Here is a 24880-nt window from a genome sequence, read left to right as displayed (position 1 = left end):
TTAAACTGGTGGTCAATGGTCACTGGTCACACTATCAGCAAGTAGTAGTACTCCAGTCCTAATATGCTCCCCAAAATTAGTAAATAGTGTCTCTAACTCTCTACTCTCTTCTCTATAAACGGAGAGGACGCCAGCCACGTCCTCTCCCTATCAATCTCAATGCACGTGTGAAAATGGCGGCGACGCGCGGCTCCTTATATAGAATCCGAGTCTCGCGATAGAATCCGAGCCTCGCGAGAATCCGACAGCGGGATGATGACGTTCGGGCGCGCTCGGGTTAACCGAGCAAGGCGGGAGGATCCGAGCCTGCTCGGCCCCGTGTAAAAAAAGCTGAAGTTCGGCGGGTTCAGATTCCGAGAAACCGAACCCGCTCATCACTAGTTAACAGTATGAACAACAACTGAGCCTCAGTAACAGATGGCTCATAACAATAACCCTTTAGTTAAGCAATAACTATATACATGTATTGCAGAGAGTCCGCACTTGGGACGGGCGCCCAGCATCCACTACGGACTACGAGAAATAGAATTACCGGTGAGTAAATTCTTTTTTTATCTGACGTCCTAGTGGATGCTGGGAACTTCGTAAGGACCATGGGGATTATACCAAAGCTCCCAAACGGGCGGGAGAGTGCGGATGACTCTGCAGTACCGCATGATCAAACTCAAGGTCCTCCTCAGCCAGGGTATCAAACTTGTAGAACTTAGCAAACTTGTTTGACCCCGACCAAGTAGCAGCTCGGCAAAGCTGTAAAGCCGAGACCCCTCGGGCAGCCGCCCAAGAAGAGCCCACCTTCCTTGTGGAATCGGCTTTCACCATTTTGGATGCGGCAATCCAGCCGCAGAGTGAACCAGCTGAATCGTGCTATAGATCCAGCGAACAATAGTCTGCTTCGAAGCAGGAGCGCCAACCTTGTTGGCTGCATACAGAATAAACAGCGAGTCAGACTTTCTGACTCCCGCCTTTCTGGAAACATACATTTTCAAAGCCCGGACTACGTCCAGCAACTTGGAATCCTCAAAGTCCCTAGTAGCCGCAGGCACCACAATAGGCTGGTTCAAATGAAACGATGATACTACCCTAGGAAGAAATTGGGGACGAGTCCTCAATTCTGCCCTGTCCATATGGAAGATCAGATAAGGGTTTTTACATGACAAAACCGCCAATACCGACACACGCCTAACCGAAACTAAGGCCAATAGCATGACCACTTTCCACGTGAGATATTTTAGCTCCATGGTCTTAAGTGGCTCAAACCAGTGGGATTTCAGGAAATCCAACACAATGTTAAGATCCCAAGGTGCCACCGGTGGCACAAAAGGAGGCTGAATATGCAGCACCCCCGGAACAACGTCTGAACTTCAGGCAGTGAAGCCAGTTCATTTTTAGAGAAAATGTATAGGGCCGAAATCTTGACCTTTATGGATCCTAATTTTAGGCCCATAGTCACTCCTGACTGTAGGAAGTGCAGGAATCGACCCCGCTGGAATTCCTCTGTAGGGCCTTCCCGGCCTCACACCAAGCAACCTATTTTCGCCATATACAGTGAAAAAGTCTTGCTGTCACGTCTTTCCTAGCCTTTATCAGCGTAGGAATAACTGCATCCGGAATGCCCTTTTCCGCTAGGATCCAGCGTTCAACCGCCATGCCGTCAAATGCAGCCGCGGTAAATATTGGAACAGACAGGGCCCCTGTTGCAACATGTCCTGTCTGAGAGGCAGAAGCCCTGAGTCCTCTGAGAGCATTTCCTGAAGCTCCGGGTACCGAGTTCTTCTTGGCCAATTCGGAGCAAAGAAAATTGTTTTCACTCCTCCTTTTATTACAATTCTCAGCCCTTGGGTATGAGAGGAAGAGGAGGGAATACAGAGACCGACTGGAACACCCACGGTGTTACTAGTGCGACCACAGCTATCACCTGAGGGTCCCTTGACCCAGCGTAAAACCTTTTTTAGCTTTTTATTGAGGTGGGACGCCATCTAGTCCACCTTAGGCAGTTCCCATCAATTTGCAAACTGCGTGAAGACTTCCTGATGAAGTCCCCACTTTCGCGGGTGGAGGTCGTGCCTGCTGAGGAAGTCTGCTTCCCAGATGTCCACTCCCGGAACGAACACTGCTGACAGAGCGCTTACTTGATTCTCCGCCCAGCGAAGAATTCTGGTGGCTTCTACCCTCGCCACCCTGCTCCTTGTGCCACCTTGGCGGTTTACATGAACCCCTGCGGTCTAACTGGATCAGAACCGGTTGGTCGCGAAGCAGGATCTCCGCTGGACTTAGGGCGTTGTATATGGCCCTTAGTTCCAGGATATTGATGTGAAGGCAAGTCAGTTGACTTGACCACAGACCTTGGAAATTTCTTCCCTGTGTAACTGCCCCCCACCCTCGGAGGCTTGCATCCGTGGTCACCAGGATCCAGTCCTGAATGCCGAATCTGCGGCCCTCGAGAAGGTGAGCACTCTGCAGCCACCACAGGAGAGACACCCTGGCCCTGGGGGATAGGGTGACTAACCGATGCATCTGAAGAGGTGATCCAGACCACTTGTCCAGTAAGTCCCATTGGAAGGTCCTCGCATGGAACCTGCCTAAGAGGATGGCCTCGTATGATGCCACCATCCTTCCCAGGACTCGAGTGCAGTGATGCACTGACACCTGTTTTGGTTTTAATAGATTCCTGACCAGTGTCATGAGCTCCTGAGCTCTCTCTATCGGGAGATAACCCTTTTCTGGTCTGTGTCTAGGATCGTGCCTAGGAGAGGCAAATGAGCTGTAGGAACCAACTGAGACTTTGGAATATATAGAATCCAGCCGTGTTGCCGTTACACTTCCAGAGAAAGTGATACGCTGTTCAGCAACTGCTCTCTTGATCTCGCTTTTATGAGGAGATCGTCCAAGTACGTGATAATAGTGACACCTTGCTTCCGCAGGAGCACAATTATATCCACCATTACCATGGTGAATATTCTCGGGGCCGTGGAGAGACCAAACAACAGCAACATCTGAAATTGGTAATGACAATCCCGTGCCGCAATTCTGAGGTACGCCTAATGAGGTGGATAAATGGGGACCTGAAGGTATGCATCCCTTATGTCCCGATTCACAATAAAGTTTCCCCCTTTTTAGGCTTGCACTGACCGCTCTTAGCGATTCCATCTTGAACTTGAACCTTCTCAGGTATATGTTCAGGGATTTTTTATTCAATATGGGTCTGACCGAACCGTCTGGTTTTGGGATTACAACATGGTCTAATAATAACACCCTCTTGTTGAAGGAGGGGACCCTTGACCACCACCTGTTAAAGATACAATTTGTGAATTGCAGATAACACTGGCTCCCTCTCTTGGGGGGAAGCCCGCAGGGCCGACGGTGAGGGGGCATCTTCTCACAGTCCAGCTTGTATCCCTGAGACACAATATCTATTGCCCAGGGATCGAACAGGGAGTGAACCCACTTGTGGCTGAACTTACGAAGGCGTGTCCCCACCGGGCCTAGCTCCGCCTGTGGAGCCCCAGCGACATTGGTGGATTTTTGTAGGGGCCGGGGAGGACTTCTGTTCCTGGGAACTAGCTGCCCGGCTCTGACAAGAAAGGACGCCCCTCAGACTTTCTTGTTTCTTTATAAGAAAGGCTGCATTTAATAATGTCGTGCTTTCTTAGGCTGTGCAGGAATATAAGGCAAACTAGCAGAATTACCAGCTATAGCTGTGGAGACCAGGCCCGAGAACCCTTCTCCACACAATCCTCAGCCTTCCATATGCCTCTTAAATCGGCATCATCTGTCCAATGCTTATTCTACAGGACACGTCAAGCAGAGATCGACATAGCTTTGACTCTAGGACCCAGTATACTCATGTCTCTTTGGGCATGCTTTATAACTATATATCTATCACTTAAGACAGCATCTTTAATATATTTATATTGCATACTAGGGTCTCATCTCTGCTGATAAGGTACCTGTCCACGCTGCCACAGCGCTATAAACCCATGCCGACACAATCGCCGGTCTGGGTAGTATACTAGAATGTGCACGCTATCTGCAGGATCCCTGAGAATAGCAAGTGCTACCGTCTGTGCAAACAGGACACCCCAGGGGAAGATTCTCAACATATCCTGGCCCTAGTGGGGAAAGGATACAGCCTGAGAATTCTCTTGTGGGAAGCTGCCGTCTCTTGTCTGGAGATTCCCGCTCTTTTTCCTCATGAGAGGAGGGAAATTTACCTCAGCATTCTTCCCCTTAAACATGTGTACTCTCGTGTCAGGGACAGATGAGTCATCAGTGATATGCAAATCATCTATTATTTCAATAATCATATATTGAATACCTTATAGCCATCTTGGCTGTAACTTTGCATTAAACTCCATGTCGATACCAGTGTTTGTTATTATGGATAGTGAGCATTGAGAGACTCTGAAGGTCTCTGTGACATAGGGACAGACATGGGTAGATTTCCTGTCTGTTCCCTAACCTTTTGTGCAATAAATTCACCTTAGCACTTACACATATCCAAACAGGTGTCGACGTTGTCGACGGAGACACCCTCTCACACACATATCCACTCTATCACCTCCTTAGAGGAGCCTTTTACCTCAGACATGTCGACACACGCGTACCGACACACCACACACACAGGGGATGCTCTATTTGAGGACAGTTCCCCCACAAGGCCCTTTGGAGAGACAGAGAGAGAGTATGCCAGCACACACCCGGAGCGGAGCTGTGAAGAGAAAATGGCGCTGGTGTGCTGAGGAAGAAGGCCCGGCCCCCTCAGCGGCGGGCTTCTGTCCTGTTTCTGACTAAAATTGGCGGGGGTTTTACACATATACAGTTTTCCAGACTGCATTATGTGTATATATTGCCAAAAGGTATACTTATTGCTGCCCAGGGCGCCCCCCCCCCCCCCCCAGCGCCCTGCACCCTACAGTGACCGGAGTGTGTGGTGTGCAGTGGGAGCAATGGCGCACAGCTGCAGTGCTGTGCGCTACCTTAATGAAGACCAGAGTCTTCTGCCGCCGATTTTATCTCCTTCTTCTGTCTTCTGGCTCTGCAAGGGGGACGGCGGCGCGGCTCCGGGAATGGACGATCGAGGTCAGGCCCTGTGTTCGAACCCTCTGGAGCTAATGGTGTCCAATAGCCTAAGAAGCACAAGCTAGCTGCACGCAGGTAGGTTTGCTTCTCTCCCCTCAGTCCCACGTAGCAGTGAGTCTGTTGCCAGCAGATCTCACTGAAAATAAAAAACCTAACAAATACTTTCTTTCTAGCAAGCTCAGGAGAGCCCACTAGGTGCATCCAGCTCTGGCCGGGCACAGATTCTAACTGAGGTCTGGAGGAGGGGCATAGAGGGAGGAGCCAGTGCACACCAGATAGTACCTAATCTTTCTTTTAGAGTGCCCAGTCTCCTGCGGAGCCCGTCTATTCCACATGGTCCTTACGGAGTTCCCAGCATCCACTAGGACGTCAGAGAAATTCTAATTAAATTGACTTAAACATTTTACAATATTTGAAAATAAAATTGAAAATGTATTTTATGGTAATCTTGGTTTTTTTTATCATCGCATCATGACTTTAATAAACCATCATGTGATAATACTGATTTTCTTGCTACTGATGAATATACATATCCATGTACATATCCTAGTTTATATAAACAGAAATCCTGTGCCAGTCAAATAAAAGAGGGACAACGACGTGAGAGTCAGCCAGTCTGTGATACAATAATACAAGATGGATTCCTGCTCTACTAAATTCTATCATGTACATGGCTTTGACTCCAGAGAGGCTCTGGAATCATATTTTTCTAACAAAGAAGAAATGATCTTTGGAGATGATTCACTTAAATTTCCAATGGAGAATTTATTCCGTTCTTTCAATGAGGGTATGTATTGTATACTACATTGGCAATATTAGCTCTAGTGTGTTTATGTGCATAGTTGTATGTTATTCTGTCATTTTTCAAACCCAGTCTGTGACATGTCAGTTAGGAGCGGATTGGCTGGTACTTTATCTCCGTGAACTTTATCTTCATATAAGGCTTAGTAAATAGACTACTTAGACTGTATTCTCCAATGGGGCAGGGACTGATGTGCATTAAAAATATATTATCTGTACAGCACTGCATAAAATGCTGGTACTTTATAAAATAATGATAACAGTAATACTGTATGCTGGAACTAGGATTATATATTTCTTTATTTCCCTTTAATCATGTATTTTTTTATTGGATTTCAAAAGGCATAGAAAAAATTACTTAAAAACAAAGAAGTGGTATCACATAGAATCAGCATTTGCAAATATGAAAACTTCTAAAAGTATAGTAAACTGAAAATAATATATTAAGAGGAAGAGTACTTTAATACCCCATTCAGATCGCAATTGCCGGGTCGCACCAGGTAATTGGAAACGGGTCCTTCCTGGGTGTGACCCTGAGAATATGCTTCCCGACCTGGCAATATGCCGAGTCAGGTTGCCATCCGGGGGAGGGGACCATGGCGGCATCGGGGGCGGAGAACTGGAGATGAGATCATCTTCACGCCGCCTCTCCCTATGCTGTGAATGGGTACCGGGTCGCATCGACCCAGGTAACTTGTTCATACTGTGCCTGAACCGGTAATAACCTGAGAATAACCCTTCTTTATTTCTGGGAAGAATTATCGGGTCAGGCGACCTGGGAATTTGTCAGTGACCCTTTCAAACTGCGCAGCGACCCGGCAATATACCAGGTTGATACCAGGTTATTTGTGCGGTGTGAATGGGGTATCTGTGAGGAGAATACAGTTCGGATAAGGATAAGTATAACCAGTATAAACAATCCAGGATCTATAATCAAATATAGATGTGTACGTTAAAATGTCTGAAAGTATGCCGGCTGTCAGAGGTATTTGTAGGCAAATCGGTGTGTCCCGAAACAATGTTTGTGAATGATCCATAAAGTATAGGAATCAAGAGGCAAGAGCATAGTGAGAGTTCTGCCAGAGGCCCCTATGCCTTTTTGCACTTCACCGGACATTTACGTTTAGTGTACATAAAACATTCATGTGAAAGTGTAGTATTGACTAATGCCACTCAGGTAGAGAAGGAGGGAGTGTCAGGGGCCACCCAGGTACAAGGAATACAAACACAGGATAGCATAAGAGGGTTATTAACATTAAGACAAAGGTAGACAGAGAGGGAATCCTGCATATCTGGGCCAAAAATACAAATTTGTGGGTTCATTAGAGGAATTTGGATACCTATGTTACACATACACAAGCTATTATTCTTTTCCAAAAAAACGACACCCTGGGACATAGCCAGAGGAGATGCCAGAAATTAGCAGCTGACACGGAACACATTTGGTGGAGATATACAGTATGACACCGATCCTCAAAATTTAAAATGTTTGCTCGGGGTCCTAGTAGATGCTGTGTAAAATAAATTGTTGTATCTCCTGAAATCAAGCATATGCTGTGGTGACTCTGGGGGATCCAAGGACATATTCCCAATTTTCATCAACTGCATCCAAATCTGCCTCCTATTTAACACAAAGGGCACCTAGAGCATCAGTCCCAGAGGAGAAGAGGAGAAAAGAAAAATGGGAGAGAGCTGAATAGGCACAAAAACGTACTGTATAAGGGTCTTTGATTTTTGTGATTGGTTAGTTTAAGCTACAGTATGTTGCTAGGCAGAGCAAGAATATTAGCTTGATATTATTGGTTTATTCCTGGCCTATCAGCAAGTAGAGGGTAGGAGGGCTTTGGCAGATTTTATAGGGAGGATTTTGAGTGAAAATAGTCCTCTTGTTGGTTTGGAAGCCCACCCGCTCTTCCCCAAATTTTTTATTTTATTCGTGTTTTACATTTCAATTACTCATTCGATCTGCAAATATTTAAATTGCAGCAGGCTGGAAGGTGCTATGGCCAGCGGTCATATGTAGCATAAGTGGTTGCTGTAGGGCATTTACCCCTTTGATGGACAGCTAGTGTTGTCCTGCCCCTTAGGGGGGACAATGGGCATTCCCAGTAGGAGCTTATAAATACACCAGATTCTAAAACCATCGCCCCAACTCAATAATGCAGCAACAGAAGCTATGGTGAGCCCAACCACCAAATATGAACTCATTGTGTGCAATTTGCAGCATTTTTTAACATTTTTTTTTTTTTAAAAACTAATCAACTGTACTACACTATATATCCCTCTCTCTTCCTATTTTTTGGGTCTATACGGAGGTATTATTCCACCAGGAGAAAGGAGAGAGGATTTGAATGAGTAGGATACAGAACGGACATTAAGCCTACTTTGGATTGGACTGAATTTGGACATTTAATATTCTAGTTCTCTATATAAAAGAACTAGTGTCTTCTGAACTTTGTGACGTATAAATTTCTATACTCCTTGATTATACCCAAGAGGTTGCGCATGGTTGCTTACATTGTGTTGTGTGTCTTGAGTTCATATTTGGTGGTTGGGATCACCATAGCTTCTGTTGCTGCACTATTGAGTTGGTGCATTGGTTTTAGTATCTGTTGTATTTATAAGCTGTATACCCATAAAAACTAGCTGCACCATGCTTGGTTATAGGGACCAAAGAAAACTTTTACTTAATTCAGTTTTTGAGATAAATGAAAATGGAGGTGAAAGGAAAAATGATTTAGGAACCATAGATGAAACTGAAATTATTATGAGAAAATTAGAATATGTCCTCATCAGAGAAAGCAAAGTATGGTGAGAAGCCACATCTTTAGAAAAATATGTAGCAGAAATACTTACTCCTAAAGGTTTAAAAATCGATAAAAAACCTTCCTCTGAAAATGAACGTAATGAATTTTATTTAAAATGGTAGAAAATTTTAGAGGACTGTTCTATGGCTTTAATGGAGTTAATTATACAAGAAAGGAGAAAGACTTTAGAACAACTAGAAAGACAAATAGATAATTTTACTAAGGATCTTATGCCCTTTAGAGATATGGAGGAATACAGTTATTTTGAAAGTAAAATGGAATCGGGGTTATTAAGAAAGAAAAAGAGATTATTTTAAGAAAAAAAAGGAAATATAATAGAGACAAGAAGGAAAGAGATGAAAAAATAGAAGATATAGGAGGAGAAAGTGAAAATGGTGAACAAATAGAAGAACCCTCATGTGAATGTATACTCAGTCCTACACCTAGAAGGATTAATTATCATCAAAAAGAAGAGAATAGGAGGCATACTGGACGAATGAACAGACGGGATCAACCGCAATTTAGAACTAGGAAAACCGAATATTCAAGAGAAAGAAATTTCCAGAGGAATTGGAGAAGACCATATGGAGAAGGAAGAAAAAGAGAAAGACCATATAAAACTAATAATGGGTTCTATGTAAAAGTTGAGTGGAATAGAAATAGACGAGAGGGAAATCATTCTTCAATGAACACAAGAAATAGGTTCTAAGTCTTCAACAATGAAGATTTTTTTTAGGGCAGAGTGGGAGTCAATACAAAATATATTAGTTTTTAAAAGAGATAGGAAGAAAAGGGGAAAACGAGGTAAAGGAACCACTAAGAAGGAAAGTGAGAATATAATAAATGTGGAAGTAGAAGTAGATAAAACCAAAATATTCAATTTGAGTAAACATACCTTGTCTAATGATGAAACTAAAGTAGAGAGAGGTCTGAAATTTGCCCCGACAACAAACTAAAAAAGTTTGAAACCTATTTAGATATTCAGAAATTTATTCGAAAAGTATTGCTTAAAAAATACTTCATTAATCAAAAATTTGAGTGTACCATGGATAGAGATATATTCCGTCCGAAGTCCACTTTCAACCCCACCTTCAAACAAGGGTGTTTTGTATAGAGTATTGGTAGGGCCGTTAAGGCTGACTTAGAAGAAATTCTCTCAAAATGGAGTAAAAGCCAGAATTTATCTAAAAGGGAGAGAGAAGCTGTTAAATCACTTAGTGAAAATGAAAACAATCATCAAACCCGCAGATAAGGGGGGTGGGGTAGTTATTATGGACGTGGAGAAATACGATAACGAAATTAAGAAACAACTGAACGATAAAGACACTTGTATCGTCCTGAGGAGTAACCCTAATGAAAGAAGGAATTGAAGAATCTAATTTCAAAATATAGGCTTGAGGAAACAATAACGTAAAAGGAAGAAAGCTACATTGGAAGAACGGGATCTTTCACATTAGTCTTCTATGTTTTACTGAAGATCCACAAGAATTAAGAAGAACCCCCAGGATGGCCAATTGTGGCTGGTACGAATTCAGTTACATCCAATTTGTCCCATTTTGTGGATCACCACCTCCAACCAGAAGTTTTAAAACTAAGATCGTACATTAAGGATACGGGAGATATTCTACAAAAAATGGAAAAAATTAAGTGGCAGACAAATTTTATATTAGAAACTGCAGATGTCAGTAGCTTATACACTATCATTGACCATGAAAAAGGAATGAAAGCTACAGAATACCACCTTCTGAAAAGTAACATTGAGGCGAAGAAAGTTATGCTTATTTTAGATAGTATTACATTTATTTTAAATAATCATTTTTTTTGGTACAATGGAAAGTTTTACCAACAAAAGAAGGGAAAGGCAATGGGCACATGGTTTGCCCCTGCGTATGCCAACCTTTTTATGGGATTATGGGAGGATGAAAAAATCTGGTCCGAAAATAATCCCTTAAAGAATATAAAGTTTTGGTACCGTTTTATCGATAGTTTTTATATGGGAAGGTGATGACGTATTATTAAATTCATTCTGTACAGCCCTTAATTACAACGATTGTAATATATTTTTAACTTTTGCTACGGAAATTCATTTTTTAGATCTTACATTATATATAGAAAATAAAGTATTAAAAACAAAATCCTTTTTAAAACCTACGGATAGTAACTCATATATTTTAACAAAGAGCAACCATCATTATAACTGGATAAAGAATGTACTTAAAGGCCAAATTAGGAGGATGAGACGAAATTGCACAGATCTTGAAACCTTCCGAGACCAGTCTAAAGATCTTCAATGAAAATTTGTAGCGAAAGGATATGATGGGGAAACGGTGAATAAATGTATTGAGGAAATGGCTGTAGAAAGGAATGATCTTCTAAAAACACACTAAAAATAAAAATGATGATATAATTTTACCATTTGTTACATCCTATAACAGTCAGTATAAAGAGGTTGAAAGAATAGTGAACAAACACTGGCACTTGTTAAGTAGAGATCCCACTTTGAAAAGTATTTTACCATCGAAACCAAAATTTATTTATAGGAAGGCACCAAATTTAAAACAAAAGTTAGTAAAGAGTGCTATCAGTCCCAAAAAATCAGGAAGAATCAAAACCAGGGGTTTCCATAGGTGTGGACTCTGTAATATGTGCAGACATCATACTGTCCAACCGAGTAAAATAGAAGAGCTTCAATCAACAACAATGGGTAGAACCTACTGCATTATTTATTTTATTACATGTAATACTCAAAATTGTATATATCTCATAGAATGCAGTTGTGATTGCAATATATAGGCCGTACATCAAGACCCTTGAAAGAACGTTGGGCGGAACATCTGCGCAATATTAAGAAGGGATAGCCAAATCATTCTATATCCAATCATTTTAAAGCGACACATACTGTATGTGTAATTGCAGGTCTCTAAAAAGTGTTATAGGGATAAAAAATGGTAAATAATCACTGGAGAAAAATAAATGTTGAAGAAGTTTTAGCACAATCTGAAATAAAATGGATTTACGACATGGGAACACTGGCTCCAATAGGTTTAAATTTAGAATTTGAGCTAAAAGGGTTTCTATGAATTCACAAGAAGAAAGTTCCCCTTGTTTAAAATATGTAATTTGATTTAAAAATATAAGAGTGATTTTAAAGTAAGATGGTGTTTTAAAGTATTATTATATATATCTCCTATATATTTGCCCAAGTCTGTGACTCTGTGCTGGCCGTAACGCTGGGCGGAGTCACAGGCACAGATCTGGCCAGGAACAGTCCCCTCCCTCTCTCCGCCCAGTCCCCTCTCGATCTCCGCCCAGTCCCCTGTCTCCCTTCTCCCCGTACTGCCCCTGGTGAGTGGCGACACCGCAGCCGCTGAGTGTGAGCGGAACTCACATTACCCGCCTCACAGTCTTGCGGCTGCCACTGAGTCAGGGACACATGCTGAACAGTGACTTGCCCTCCCCTCCCCTCCCTCCCGCCCGCGGCAACCACCCGCATCTGCCCCCCTCCCGCAGCACTCCCGTCCCCTCCCCCTCCCGCAGCACCAACATCCGCAGCACTCCCGCCCAGAGTCTTCACTTTTCTAACACCCCGCCCAGAGTCTTCACTTTTCTAACACCCGCTGCGGTCGCAGGCGAAAAGGGGGCGTGGCTTCGCAGAAGGGGGCATGGCTTTACGTCCCGACCCCCATTTTTGGCACGTTGTGGTTCGGGGGACACTGCTGAATCTGCAGTGCTGGCTTCTGCGCTGTGACAGGAGCCGGCACTTTGGTGTCACCCCTCAGAGGGTAACACCCGGGTGCGGGCCGCACTCCCCGCACCCATGTTGTGCCGCCACTGCTCCTGCCCCCTCCCCCACCCATAGCACAAACACCCACCGTCTCCACCCACCACCCGCGGCACTCCCGTCCCCTCCCCCACCCAGAGCACAAACACCCAAGCAACCCACCCGCAGAACTCCCGCCCCCTTCCCCACCCGTAGCACCAACACCCGCGGTAACCAACTGCATTCGCCCCCCACCCGCTGCACTCCCACCCTCTCCCCCACCCGCAGCACCAACACCCGCGCCACCTACCCGTAGCACCCACCGCATCCACCCACCACCCGTGGCACTCCACCCCTCCCCCACCCGCAGCACCAACACCCGCGGCACCCACCGCATCCATCCACCACCCGTGGCACTCCCCCCCTCCCCCACCCGCTGCACCAACACGCGCACCACCCGCGGCACTCCCGTCCCCTCCCCCACCCAGAGCACAAACACCCGCGCCACCCACCCGCGGAACTCCCGCTCACTCCCCCAACCTGTAGCACCAACACCCGCGGCAACCAACCGCATTCGCACCCCACCCGCGGCACTCCCACCCTCTCCCCCACCCGCAGCACCAACACCCGCGCCACACACCGCATCCACCCACCACCCGTGGCACTTCTCCCCTCCCCCACCCACAGCACAAACACCCGCGGCACCCACTGCATCCACCCACCACCCGTGGCACTCCCCCACCCGCTGCACCAACACCCGCACCACCCGCGGCACTCCCGTCCCCTCCCCCACCCAGAGCACAAACACCCGCGCCACCCACCCGCAGAACTCCCGCCCCCTCCCCCAACCCGTAGCACCAACACCCGCGGCAACCAACCGCATTCGCCCCCCACCCGCGGCACTCCCACCCTCTCCCCCACCCGCAGCACCAACACCCGCGGCACCCACCGCATCCACCCACCACCCGTGGCACTCCCCCACCCACAGCACCAACACCCGTGGCACTCTACCCCCTCCCCCACCCACAGCACCAACACCCACTGCCCCCCCCTGCGGCACCCAACGTCCCCCACATCCGCTCCCACCCGCGGCACTCCCACCCGTAGCTCCCACACCTGCAGCACCCCCCGCCCCTCCCCCATCTGCTGCAACCCTGCCCCTCCCCCATACCCACCCTCTCCCCCACCCGCAGCACCAACACCCGCGCCACCTACCCGCGGCACCCACCGCATCCACCCACCACCCGTGGCACTCCACCCCCAGCACCAACACCCGCACCACCTGTGGCACTCTGCCCCCTCCCCCAACCACAGCACCAACACCCGCTGCCACCCCCTGCGGCACCCAATGCATCCCACACATCCGCTCCCACCCGCGGCACTCCCGCCCCCACCCGTAGCTCCCACACCTGCAGCACCCCTCCTCCATACCCACCTCTCTCCCCCCGCTGCACCCTTCACCCAACCCGCACCACCACCGCATCTGCCCCTCCTGCACCCCCCCTCCCCCATCCACGGCACTCCCACACCAGCTTCTCCCACACCCACATCACCCCTGCTCCCAACCCCCCACCCATGGCACCCCCGCCCCTCTCCAATGCACAGAACCCCTGCTCCCGCACCCCCACCCCTCCCCTACCTGTAGAACCCGCCCCTGCAACCGTGGCACCCTCAAACCCACCACACCAGCAAACCACCCCCTCCCCCACCCGTGGCACCCCCCTACTCAACCCCCATACCCACCTCTCCCCCCGCTACACCCCTGCATCCTCCACTCCACCCGCACCACCACCGCATCTGCCCCTCCTGCACCCACCCCTCTCCCATCTGCCACACCCCTGCTCCTGCACCCCCTCCCCCACCCACGCCACACCCCCAACCCTCAGAACCCCCGCAGCCACCTTCCACCCCCCATCCGCACCACCACTGCCCCCCCACACCTGTCCCCCACCCATGGCACAACGCCCCCACGCCCAGAAACCCCCCCCCTCCCCTACCCACGGCACTCCCACACCAGCTTCTCCCACAGCCCTCCCAAACCCACATCACCCCTGCTCCCAACTCCCCACCCATGGCACCCTGACCCTCCACTACGCACAGCACCCCTGCTCCCGCACCCCCACCCCTCCCCTACCTGCAGCACCACCCCCACCCGCCCCTGCAACCATAGCACCCTCACACCCACCCACCCCCAACCGCACCACCCCGGCTAACTGCCCCCTCCCCCACCAGTGGCAAAGCCGTGCAGAGGTTAAAGGGGCGAACCCCCGAACGACGGTGTGAAGAGCGCCCGTAGGGCGCGATGAATCGCCTAGTTTTATATATATATATATATATATATATATATATATTATTTTTTTATTACATTTGTATTTTGGTATGCAATGTTTATATATATTTTTCATCCATGTGTTTGTATTTTATGTATATGTATGTGATATTTTATCAGATTGATTGCACATTGCACTTTTACCTAGAGATCTTTAAATCTAAAGAAACAATAGATTATCTGTGGATCTAAGTATAGATTTTATATACCATATGCCCGATGTATCTACAAAGGTGAAAATGACAGGGCGTACTATGTTATTAATACAGTGGAAGTAGCGGCGTCCAAGTTGTGTACAGTGGAACGCGGAAGTGCGGTGCATTCCAGTGACGCACTTCCACCCACTCCCGTTGAGACGAGAGAGCCGGGGCGGAAACAGGAAGCAGCGTGCGTTCCAGGGAGCTGGAACGCACGCCGCGGATGGCTAATTAAGAGCATTTTAAAGTATTTTATGATGGTGTAAAACGTTTAGAGCATTTCTAATAAGGTGCTATTTAAGATGCCAATATGGGAAGTAAGCAAACTAGCAGAATTAAAGTGTAGAAAGACCCAGGAGGACACATACAGTCTCAACCATCAGATCAGATCACTTTGTGGGGATAAAAAAAAACAGACCAGTTTCAGTCCACTATACACATTGATAAAGGCTCCCAAGGGAGCAGAAACGTGTTGGTGAGCTGATTAGGGAGATTGTAGCAGACCGGAACGTTTATCTTTGGATACTGCAGATCCAGACAAGGACACGGCACCTGATAAAATCTGGAGGTACCCGTGGGATACCACTATGCTTGTTTGGGTGGGCATTGTATGACACCCCTATTTATCCAGTACGCTTTTCTGCCTAGTCATTGGTGGATTCATTGTGTGCAATTTGCTGCATTTTTTAACAACTTTTTTTGGTAAAAACGAATAAACTGTACTACACTATATATCCCTCTCTTCCTATTTTTTGGGTCTATACAGAGGTATTATTCCACCAGGAGAAAGGAGAGAGGATTTGAATGAGTAGGATACAGAACGGACATTGAGCCTACTTTGGATTGGACTGAATTTGGACATTTAATATTCTAGTTCTCTATATAAAAGAACTAGTGTCTTCTGAACTTTGTGACGTCAATTTCTATACTCCTTGATTATACTCAAGAGGGTGCGCACGGTTGCTTACATTGTGTCTTGAATTCCCAGTAGGAGGACCATACCGTGCCAGTATGGGGCGACGAGTCCTCCACAGCACAGGTTATGCTTATATATAGTTGGGGCGTGTCAGTCGCTGCCATTACAGTTGGGGCGTGTCAGTTGCCACCAAGTTGTATGATATATTTGACTGGAGCTGGCCATTGTAGCACCTTCCTTGTCATCCCAACATATAGGGTCATCAAATTAATAAATACAACGACCTTTAAAATCTAATGCAGTTGGTGCCTGTGTCACTATTTTTAGTTGAGAAGCTATTTTAAGTACACTGCTCAAAAAAATAAAGGGAACACTAAAATAACACATCCTAGATCTGAATGAATGAAATATTCTTATTAAATACTTTATTCTTTACATAGTTGAATGTGCTGACAACAAAATCACACAAAAATTATCAATGGAAATCAAATGTATTAACCCATGGAGGTCTGGATTTGGAGTCACACTCAAAATTAAAGTGGAAAAACACACTACAGGCTGATCCAACTTTGATGTAATGTCCTTAAAACAAGTCAAAATGAGGCTTAGTAGTGTGTGTGGCCTCCACGTGCCTGTATGACCTCCCTACAACGCCTGGGCATGCTCCTGATGAGGTGGAGTATGGTCTCCTGAGGGATCTCCTCCCAGACCTGGACTAAAGCATCCGTCAACTCCTGGACAGTCTGTAGGTGGATGGAGCGAGACATGATGTCCCAGATGTGCTCAATTGGATTCAGGTCTGGGGAAAGGGCGGGCCAGTCCATAGCATCAATGCCTTCATCTCGCAGGAACTGCTGACACACTCCAGCCACATGAGGTCTAGCATTGTCTTGCATTAGGAGGAACCCAGGGCCAACCGCACCAGCATATGGTTTTACAAGGGGTCTGAGGATCTCATCTCGGTACCTAATGGCAGACACGCTACCTCTGGCGAGCACATGGAGGGCTGTGCGGCTCCCCCCAAAGAAATGCCACCCCACACCATTACTGACCCACTGCCAAACCGGTCATGCTGGAGGATGTTGCAGGCAGCAGAACATTCTCCTTGGCGTCTCCAGACTCTGTCACATGTGCTCAGTGAGAACCTGCTTTCATCTGTGAAGATCACAGGGTGCGAGTGTCAAATTTCCCTATCTTGGTGTTCTTTGGCAAATGCCAAACGTCCTGCACGGTGTTGGGATGTAAGCACAACCCCCACCTGTGGACGTTTGGCCCTCATACCACCCTCATGGAGTCTGTTTCTGATCGTTTGAGTAGACCCATGCATATTTATGGCTTGCTGTAGGTCATTTTGCAGGGCTCTGGCAGTGCTCCTCCTGTTCCTCCTTGCACAAAGGTGGAGGTAGCGGTCCTGCTGCTGGGTTGTTGCCCTCCTACGGCCTCCTCCATTTCTCCTGATGTACTGGACTGTCTTCTGGTGTCCTCCATGCTCTGGACACTACGCTGACAGACACAGCAAACCTTCTTGCCACAGCTCGCATTGATGTGCCATCCTGGATGAGCTGCACTACCTGAGCCACTTGTGTGGGTTGTAGACTCCGTCTCATGCTACCACTAAAGTGAAAGCACCGCCAGCTTTCAAAAGTGACCAAAGTGGACAGTTTGATTTCACAGAAGTGTGATTGACTTGGAGTTACTTTGTGTTGTTTATGTGTTCCCTTTATTATTTTGAGCAGTGTATATTGTTAAGTTAAGAACAATCACAATAAATGATAGATGCATTACAGAAACTATTCTATGACAGGGCATTGTATGAACCAGCATATGTATAGTGGCTTTAATCATTTGTGGAGCAGGGCCCTTCTACTGTGTAGACAAGGCATGACGGAGTTGTAATTATTGGAAAAAATAGTGTTTACTAAAAGCATACATAGAGGACAAATAATCAAAAGTGTGGATAAGCCATCCTGATAATGTTGTCCAATAGCGGATATCCCAAAAGCAATCCAACCAAAATCAGAATCAGCTTTATTGGCCAGGTATACTTGCGTATACTAGGAATTTGTCTTCGGTTTGCTATACAACAGCCAAGTAGGTAACAGATAAGCAGGTGTAAAATCACACAGATAGGTATACCGTAGGGACATAAGTTAGTTACATGTACGTCTAGTCAGTCAATGTTCAGGAGTTCAGCAGGCGGGTGGCTTGGGGAAATAAACTTTTGAGGCTTCTGGTGGACCTGGCGGGGACAGCCCTGTAACGCCTGCCTGAAGGAAGCAAGTTTAACATGCTGTGGCTGGGGTGTAGCTGGTCTTTTACTATCTTCATTGCCTGCTTTTTAGCTCTGGACAGGTACAGGTCCTGGACTGAGGGAAGGTCGGCACCGATGATCTTCTCTGTGGTTCTGACCACCTTTTGGAGCCTGCATCTGTCCCTCGCGCTGGCGGAGCTGTACCATACGAGTATCGAGGAGCACAATACCGACTCCACAAACGTGGAGTAGAAGAGGAACAGAAGCTTATGTGGGATGTTGAACTTCCTTAGTTGCCTGAGGAAGAACAACCTCTGCTGCACTTTCCCAACAGTGGCATCAGTGTTGGACCCCCATTTAAGGTCCAGGGAGATTGTGGTCCTTAGAAACTTGAAGGAGTCCACTAGCAATACCACACTGTCAGCAATAGTTAGCGGAGGTGCACTAGATGACTTCTTCCTGAAGTCCACTATCATCTCGACAGTTTTGAGGGGGTTGAGCTCAAGGTTGTTGTGGATGCACCACTGGGCCAGCCGGTCTACTGCCCGTCTATATGCCGATTCGTCCCCGTCCTTGATGAGGCCGATGACGGTGGTGTCATTGGCGAAATTGATGATCTTTACTGATTGCGCCTCTGAGGTACAGTCATTTGTGTAAAGGGAGAAGAGCAGGGGTGAGAAGACACAGCCCTGAGGGGCCCCTGTACTAATGGACCGCGCTTGAGAGGTGAATTCTCCCACTTTCACCACCTGTGTCCTATCTGTCAGGAAGTCTACTATCCAGGAACAGGTAGCTTCTGGGACCCCTAGGCAAAGTAATTTGGGGTGGAGGATGCTGGGGACGATTGTATTGAAGGCCGAGCTGAAATCGACCAACAGGACCCTCGCATAGGTACCGGGAATGTCTAGATGCTGTAGAATGTAGTGCAGGCCCAGGTTGACTGCATCCTCGACTCACCGATTCGATCAATAGGCGAACTGCAGGGAGTCCAGTTGGGGGCCAGTCACAGTTTTCAGGTGATTCAAAACCAGACGCTCGAACGTTTTCATGACCACAAACGTCAGTGTTATCGGCCTGTAGTCGTTCAGGTTCGTTATAGTGGGTTTCTTGGGAACCGGGACGATAGTAGACCTTTTGAGGCAGGAAGGGACTTTCTGTAGCTCCAGTGATTTGTTGAAGATCTTGGTGAATATGGGGGCGAGCTGACCCGCACATGCTCTCAGGGCAGATGGTGACACTCCGTCAGGACCCGGAGCTTTCCTGGGTTTGGCCCTTTTGAACAATGCCTCCACCTCTTCTTGGGTGACTTGCAGTGCCTGGGGTTGGCCGTCGGTGTTCGGAGCATCATAGAGGTGATTGTTTGGGTTGCAGGGGACTTCTTTTGCGAACCTGCAATAAAAGTGGTTCAGTTTGTCTGCTAGGTCTTGGTGCATGGTGGTGGACTTTGATGTTTTCCTATAGTTGGTTATGGATTGCATTCCTTTCCATACAGATACGGGGTCAGTGGTGAAGAGATCGTTTGTCAGCTTGTCCGAGAACCGCTTTTTTGCTAGCCTGATTCCTTTAGTCAGAGAGTTCCTAGTACGGTTGTATAGTGCTCTGTCACTGCTGCTATAGGCCTCCTCTTTGGCACGACGAAGTTGCCTGAGCTGGGCATTGTACCAGGGCTTGTTGTTGTTGTAAATGCAGTAAGTCTTGGTAGGTACACACATGTCCTCACAGTAGCTGATGTAGGATGCGACAATGTCTGTCAGGTCATTCAGGTCAACAAGTACTACCCTCTAAACTACGGGTTTCAGGGAAAGTCATGTTATTCCATATGGGAGAACAGGGGTCTATAGCAAGGTCGCCTAACAATTTCTCAGCTGCCATCCACACTCTCTGAGCCTGTTTTAGCAGCGGAGTAAAGGAAGAGAGTAGGGTGCATGCCAGAAGAAACAGTATAGGGGGAAATGTTAATCCCACTTTTTCTAAGAGGGGCACAGAAAGGTCCAGGGGAGACCTATTCACTCAACTGTGATAACTGAGTGGTTACATAATAGAGACAACTATCAATCAGGGCAAAACTGCCCTACCATCTAGATTCACTTAGCATTTAATAAGCAATACTGCTCTTTTGTGTCCCCAAATACATAAACCGGGACATTCTGGTTGACATGCAGGTATTTAGGCTGGATAATCATCTTAATAAGATTTACAAGGCCAGTAACAAAATGTGGATACCTATAGTAGACAATTAAACTGAGTACACAATTTAAAAGGAAGGTCATAGAAGAGGGGTTGTGGCATAGAGGAAAGTAGCAGAAACACCACAGACTTGTCCCAGCTAATATTAATTCCTCAGTAATAGCCATATTTTTACCAGTACACGAAGAGCAGGCAGGGAATGACACATGTCCATTAAAAATAAAATAATTTCATCGGTATATACTGTATTCTGACTTTTTCTTCATGACCTGCAGTATGAAACCCTTTAATAGCAGTAGAAGCCCTAATAGCACAAGCCATGGGTTCAATTACTAGTGCAAAGAGCAGAGGGGAGTCATTAGTAAACCGGAGTCATTAGTAAACCGTTAACGTTGACCTTCACAGCTGGACAGGAATTTAGTAGTTTAATTGGCCATTGGCCCTCATTCCGAGTTGCTCGCTCGCTAGATGCTCTTAGCAGCATTGCACACACTAGGCCACCGCCCTCTGGGAGTGTATCTTAGCTTAGCAGAATTGCGAACGAAAGATTAGCAGAATTGCGAATAAATAATTCTTAGCAGTTTCTGAGTAGCTCGAGACCTACTCCTACACTGCGATCAGCTCAGCCCGTTTCATTCCTGGTTTGACGTCACAAACACGCCCTGTGTTCGGCCAGCCACTCCCCCGTTTCTCCAGACACTCCTGTGTTTTATTCTGGCACGCCTGCATTTTTACGCACACTCCCAGAAAACAGCCAGTTTCCGCCCAGAAACACCCACTTCCTGTCAATCACACTCCAATCACTTCAACGATGAAAATTCTTAGTTCGGACATGAGTAAATCTACTAAGTTTTGTGCTAAAATGCTTAGCGCATGCGCACTGCGTACCATGCGCATTTTTGCCTTAATCGCTCCGTTGCGAAAATCGGCAATGAGCGAACAACTCGGAATGAGGGCCATTGCCACGAAGTTAGATGCTTGGTCTCCTATACTCTTGTCCCTTATGGGCAGAGTTGCTGTGCTAAAAAGCATAATTTTTCCTGAACTTTCGTATCTTATCCAGATGCTACCATACGCTTTAACAAAATCAGACCTCCGATAGTGTGATAAACTTTTTACCAAATTTCTATGGTCAGGTAAGAGACCTTGTGTGGCTTTGGCCAAACTTAAACTACGCAAAAGTGCGGGTGGTCTGGCTGTGCCAGATGTATCCGCTTTTACCAAAGCTGTAGCATTTAGATATATATTTGACTGGTTGCTCTCGTTCTACCTACTCTAGTTACACATTAGAACCAACATTATGTGCTCCATATGATCTTCGTACTTTATTGCACACCCCTAAAGCTACTCTCCCTATGTCTGCCCGCACTAACCCTCTCTTTTGGGTTGCTTATTTGGCATGGTGATCTGTAAATAAATCACTTAAGAAAAACCCGGCTCACTCTAAATTTATATCCTTTTGTGACAACCCATGTTTTCCAGCGGTGATGGACAATGCGAGGTTCTTTCACTGGCAACATAAGGGCATTGCATTAATTAAAGATGTATTTGATCCTGGAAGTGTATTGATGTCCTTCTCTGACAAAATGACAATTACCAGATCCCATGGGCTAACTTTTTTATGTACCTACAATTAAGACACTATGGGGGTCATTCCGACCCGTTCGCACGCAGTGGTTTTCGCTGCGTTGCGAACGGGTGCGGAATGCGCATGTGCGGCAGAATGTGCATGCGTGGCGGGCGCAGTGCGCATGCGCGACATTGCCCGGCGACAGGGGTCGGTGGGTTACGTTGCGGCTACCGACGGAAGTGGTTGCAGCGGCGACCGCTAAAAAGATTGAAAAGAAGGAGGCATGGATGGGCGGATCCAGACCGTTTGGAGCAGTTTTTGGGGAGTGGTGAGTAAAACGCAGGCGTGTCAAGGACAAAGGAGCACAGAAGTGTGATGTCAAAGCTGGGCCCATCATCACTGGATCCATCGCACAGGGTAAGTATGTCCAGGGCTAGTCTAGTTTTGCTTGAATTTTTTTTAGCTTAGCAGGGCTGCACAAGTGATCGCAGCCCTGCTAAGCTAAAATACACTCCCATATAGGCGTAGACTATTGATCGCAGCAGCAGCAAAAAGTTGCTGGCTGCAATCAACTCGGAATGACCACCTATGTCCTCTCTTTACCCCCATCATATGACCCGACCCTTGACATTGACACTCTCTCACATATTGTCGCCTTAGTTTCGCTCTCCCCTTATAAAACCTCCTACCTTAATTGGGACATATTATTAGGGTTTGAAACAAAACTATGGGCTTCGATTGTCCGGAGTTGGGAGGCAGATTACCTTTCTCCCATAACTCACAATGAATGGACAGATAATTTTGCTAATATTCTTAAAGCACTCCATTCAACACAACTTCAAGAGACACATGTTAAATTTACGCACAGAGCCTATATTACACCAGGCCAACGAAAACATATGGTCTTTTCTGAATCTGGGAACTGTCTGAAATGCGGAGCTTCCAATGCTCTATTTCTACATTGTTTTTGGAATTGCCCTAAAATAAAGAAATTCTGGTACAAAGTATTGTGGTTTATCAATGTGGAGTTGATCTCAAACTAAAGTTGAACTGCAAAGCAATGCTTGGCCTGATGTTTAAGGATTGGGGCATCCCATCACAACATAAACACCTTATCCCGATACTATATGTTATTCTAACTTTAGGGAAAAGTTAATTCTTACTACTTGGATTGTCAAGTCTCCTCCTAGGCTTGATACTTAACGCTCACGCCTTATTCGTACCTTACACTTAGATCGCCAGTCCACTCTACCCAAAGTTGAATGTAATGTTATACGCTTTTACAAAAAATGGGGCCCATTTATAGATTCTTTAGATTCTTCTCAGCAACAACATGTGATATCTTTATTTGATTCGACAAAATGGTTCTTACTGCGTCGCATTGCCATTGCCATTGACGCTTAAAATTATTTGTTTACTCTATCAATGCTTGTCTCCAAACCTGTCTCATGAACTCCCTTATATTTCTTGTTCTCATCCTGTTACAAACCTGTCACAGAAAAGCTTTTATATATCCCTTTCTGCGCTCTATGTCCCTCCCCTTCCTCCCTTTCCAGTACGTACTTGTTCTTTCTGTGTTTATTTTCTCTATTTTACTAATTTTCTTCTATATGCTATTTGTGCAGATACACTTTCTTACTTGCTGAACGTTTAATTGTACTTTTCTTAGTAAGAGACATCATGTTATGTCAGTGTTATCTTTTGCCAAGTCTGGATGTCTTCTTTGTTCCTTTTCTAGGACTGCACAAATGTATGTATCTTTTTTTGCTTCATTGTGAAAACTCAATAAATAAATAAAAAAAAAAAAAAAAAACAATTAATAAACCATACAGGGTTAAGTGATCACTAGATTGAGAAGAAAAAAGTACTTACCGAAGACATAACGTTTTGGTCGTTTTTTCAGAATCGTTTAATGAATACAGTATGTTTATAGTTTTCTAATGGGTTTTCTAAAGCTCCTACATAAACCTATTGAAAATTCAATATTAGCCATAGGATAGACTTTAATGTACAATACTATAGTATACACGGAAGTATTCCATTATGAGAAAGCTTACCAGCAGCGCTCAGTCATCTCTATGTGGTCTGGAGTTCAAATGTGAAGTGAGTCATTGTTCTCCCTGTCTCTCTATTGAAGCCTCCAGAGAGATTACATACAGTAGTTTCCTGTTAATTGATAAAACCTAAGAAGTTTAACTCTATAATTAGCCTTAGTTAGAAACTTTTACTTTGCTTGCAACAGTTTTCTTATATATAACAGTGTTTGAAATTACCATTGGTGGTCAGTAAAATGGAGGATAACCTGTATAACAGACTTAATAGCCTGTTTGCATTCCAGTAGAGGGTATCACACTTCCTGGTAGTTCTCCAGCCCTCATTTTCAGTGCGCTGCCTCATCGCACACATGACATCACCACGTCAAGATGTACTCCAAGCCGTGCTATGTGATAAGGAGATTGCATTGCTTTGGTAATGGCAACATGGTCTCTCCACGCCAGCAGCCCTAATGCAGGGACGTGCAGTCAGGGGAGGCAGGGGAGGCAGTGCCTCCCCTGTCATAATGATTAAAATAATAAAAAGAAGATATTTATAACAGAGTCTGTTATAAATATCTTTTTTCATTATTTTAATAATCCCCCCCTGTGGCTGCTTGTGAGGGTGGGAGGCAGCGGGAGAGGTGCCTCCCGCTGCTAACATTAAAACTCCGGGCAGCGGGGGGCGGGCAGGGGGCGGGGCGCAGCAATGGGCTGTGAAAGCCCATTGAAAATTAATGGGGAAGCGGCACCTATACTGGTGCCGCAATGACAGGGGCGTGCGATGAATGCACGCCCCTGTCAGTGCCCCAGATGTGATTGGCCCAGCGGATCCAGTGCTGGATCCGCTGTCCAATCACCCCCTTCCCGGCTGCAGCAGGCACCGTGGCCTGTGTGGGCGCCCGCTGCAGCCAGCGCCGCTACTATGGGAGAGACGTCATGAGTCATGA

At 46.3% G+C, this 24880-nt stretch overlaps 1 protein-coding gene across 1 annotated transcript in view; it reads left to right on the top strand.

Moving 5' to 3' along the window:
- The first annotated feature begins 5715 nt into the window (after positions 1-5715).
- Positions 5716-24880, top strand: part of LOC134965601 (nicotinamide N-methyltransferase-like) — a 44870-nt gene continuing 25705 nt past the window's right edge. Inside the window, exon 1 of the mRNA XM_063941948.1 lies at positions 5716-5866. Within this exon, the coding sequence (XP_063798018.1) occupies positions 5716-5866 (151 nt within the window). The remainder of the gene's footprint in view (positions 5867-24880) is intronic.

The sequence above is a fragment of the Pseudophryne corroboree genome, chromosome 10 (genome assembly GCF_028390025.1).
Source record: "Pseudophryne corroboree isolate aPseCor3 chromosome 10, aPseCor3.hap2, whole genome shotgun sequence".
Taxonomy (NCBI): Eukaryota; Metazoa; Chordata; class Amphibia; order Anura; family Myobatrachidae; genus Pseudophryne; species Pseudophryne corroboree.
The sequence above is the reverse complement of the archived record's forward strand: the minus strand, read 5'-3'. Positions and strand labels throughout refer to the sequence as shown.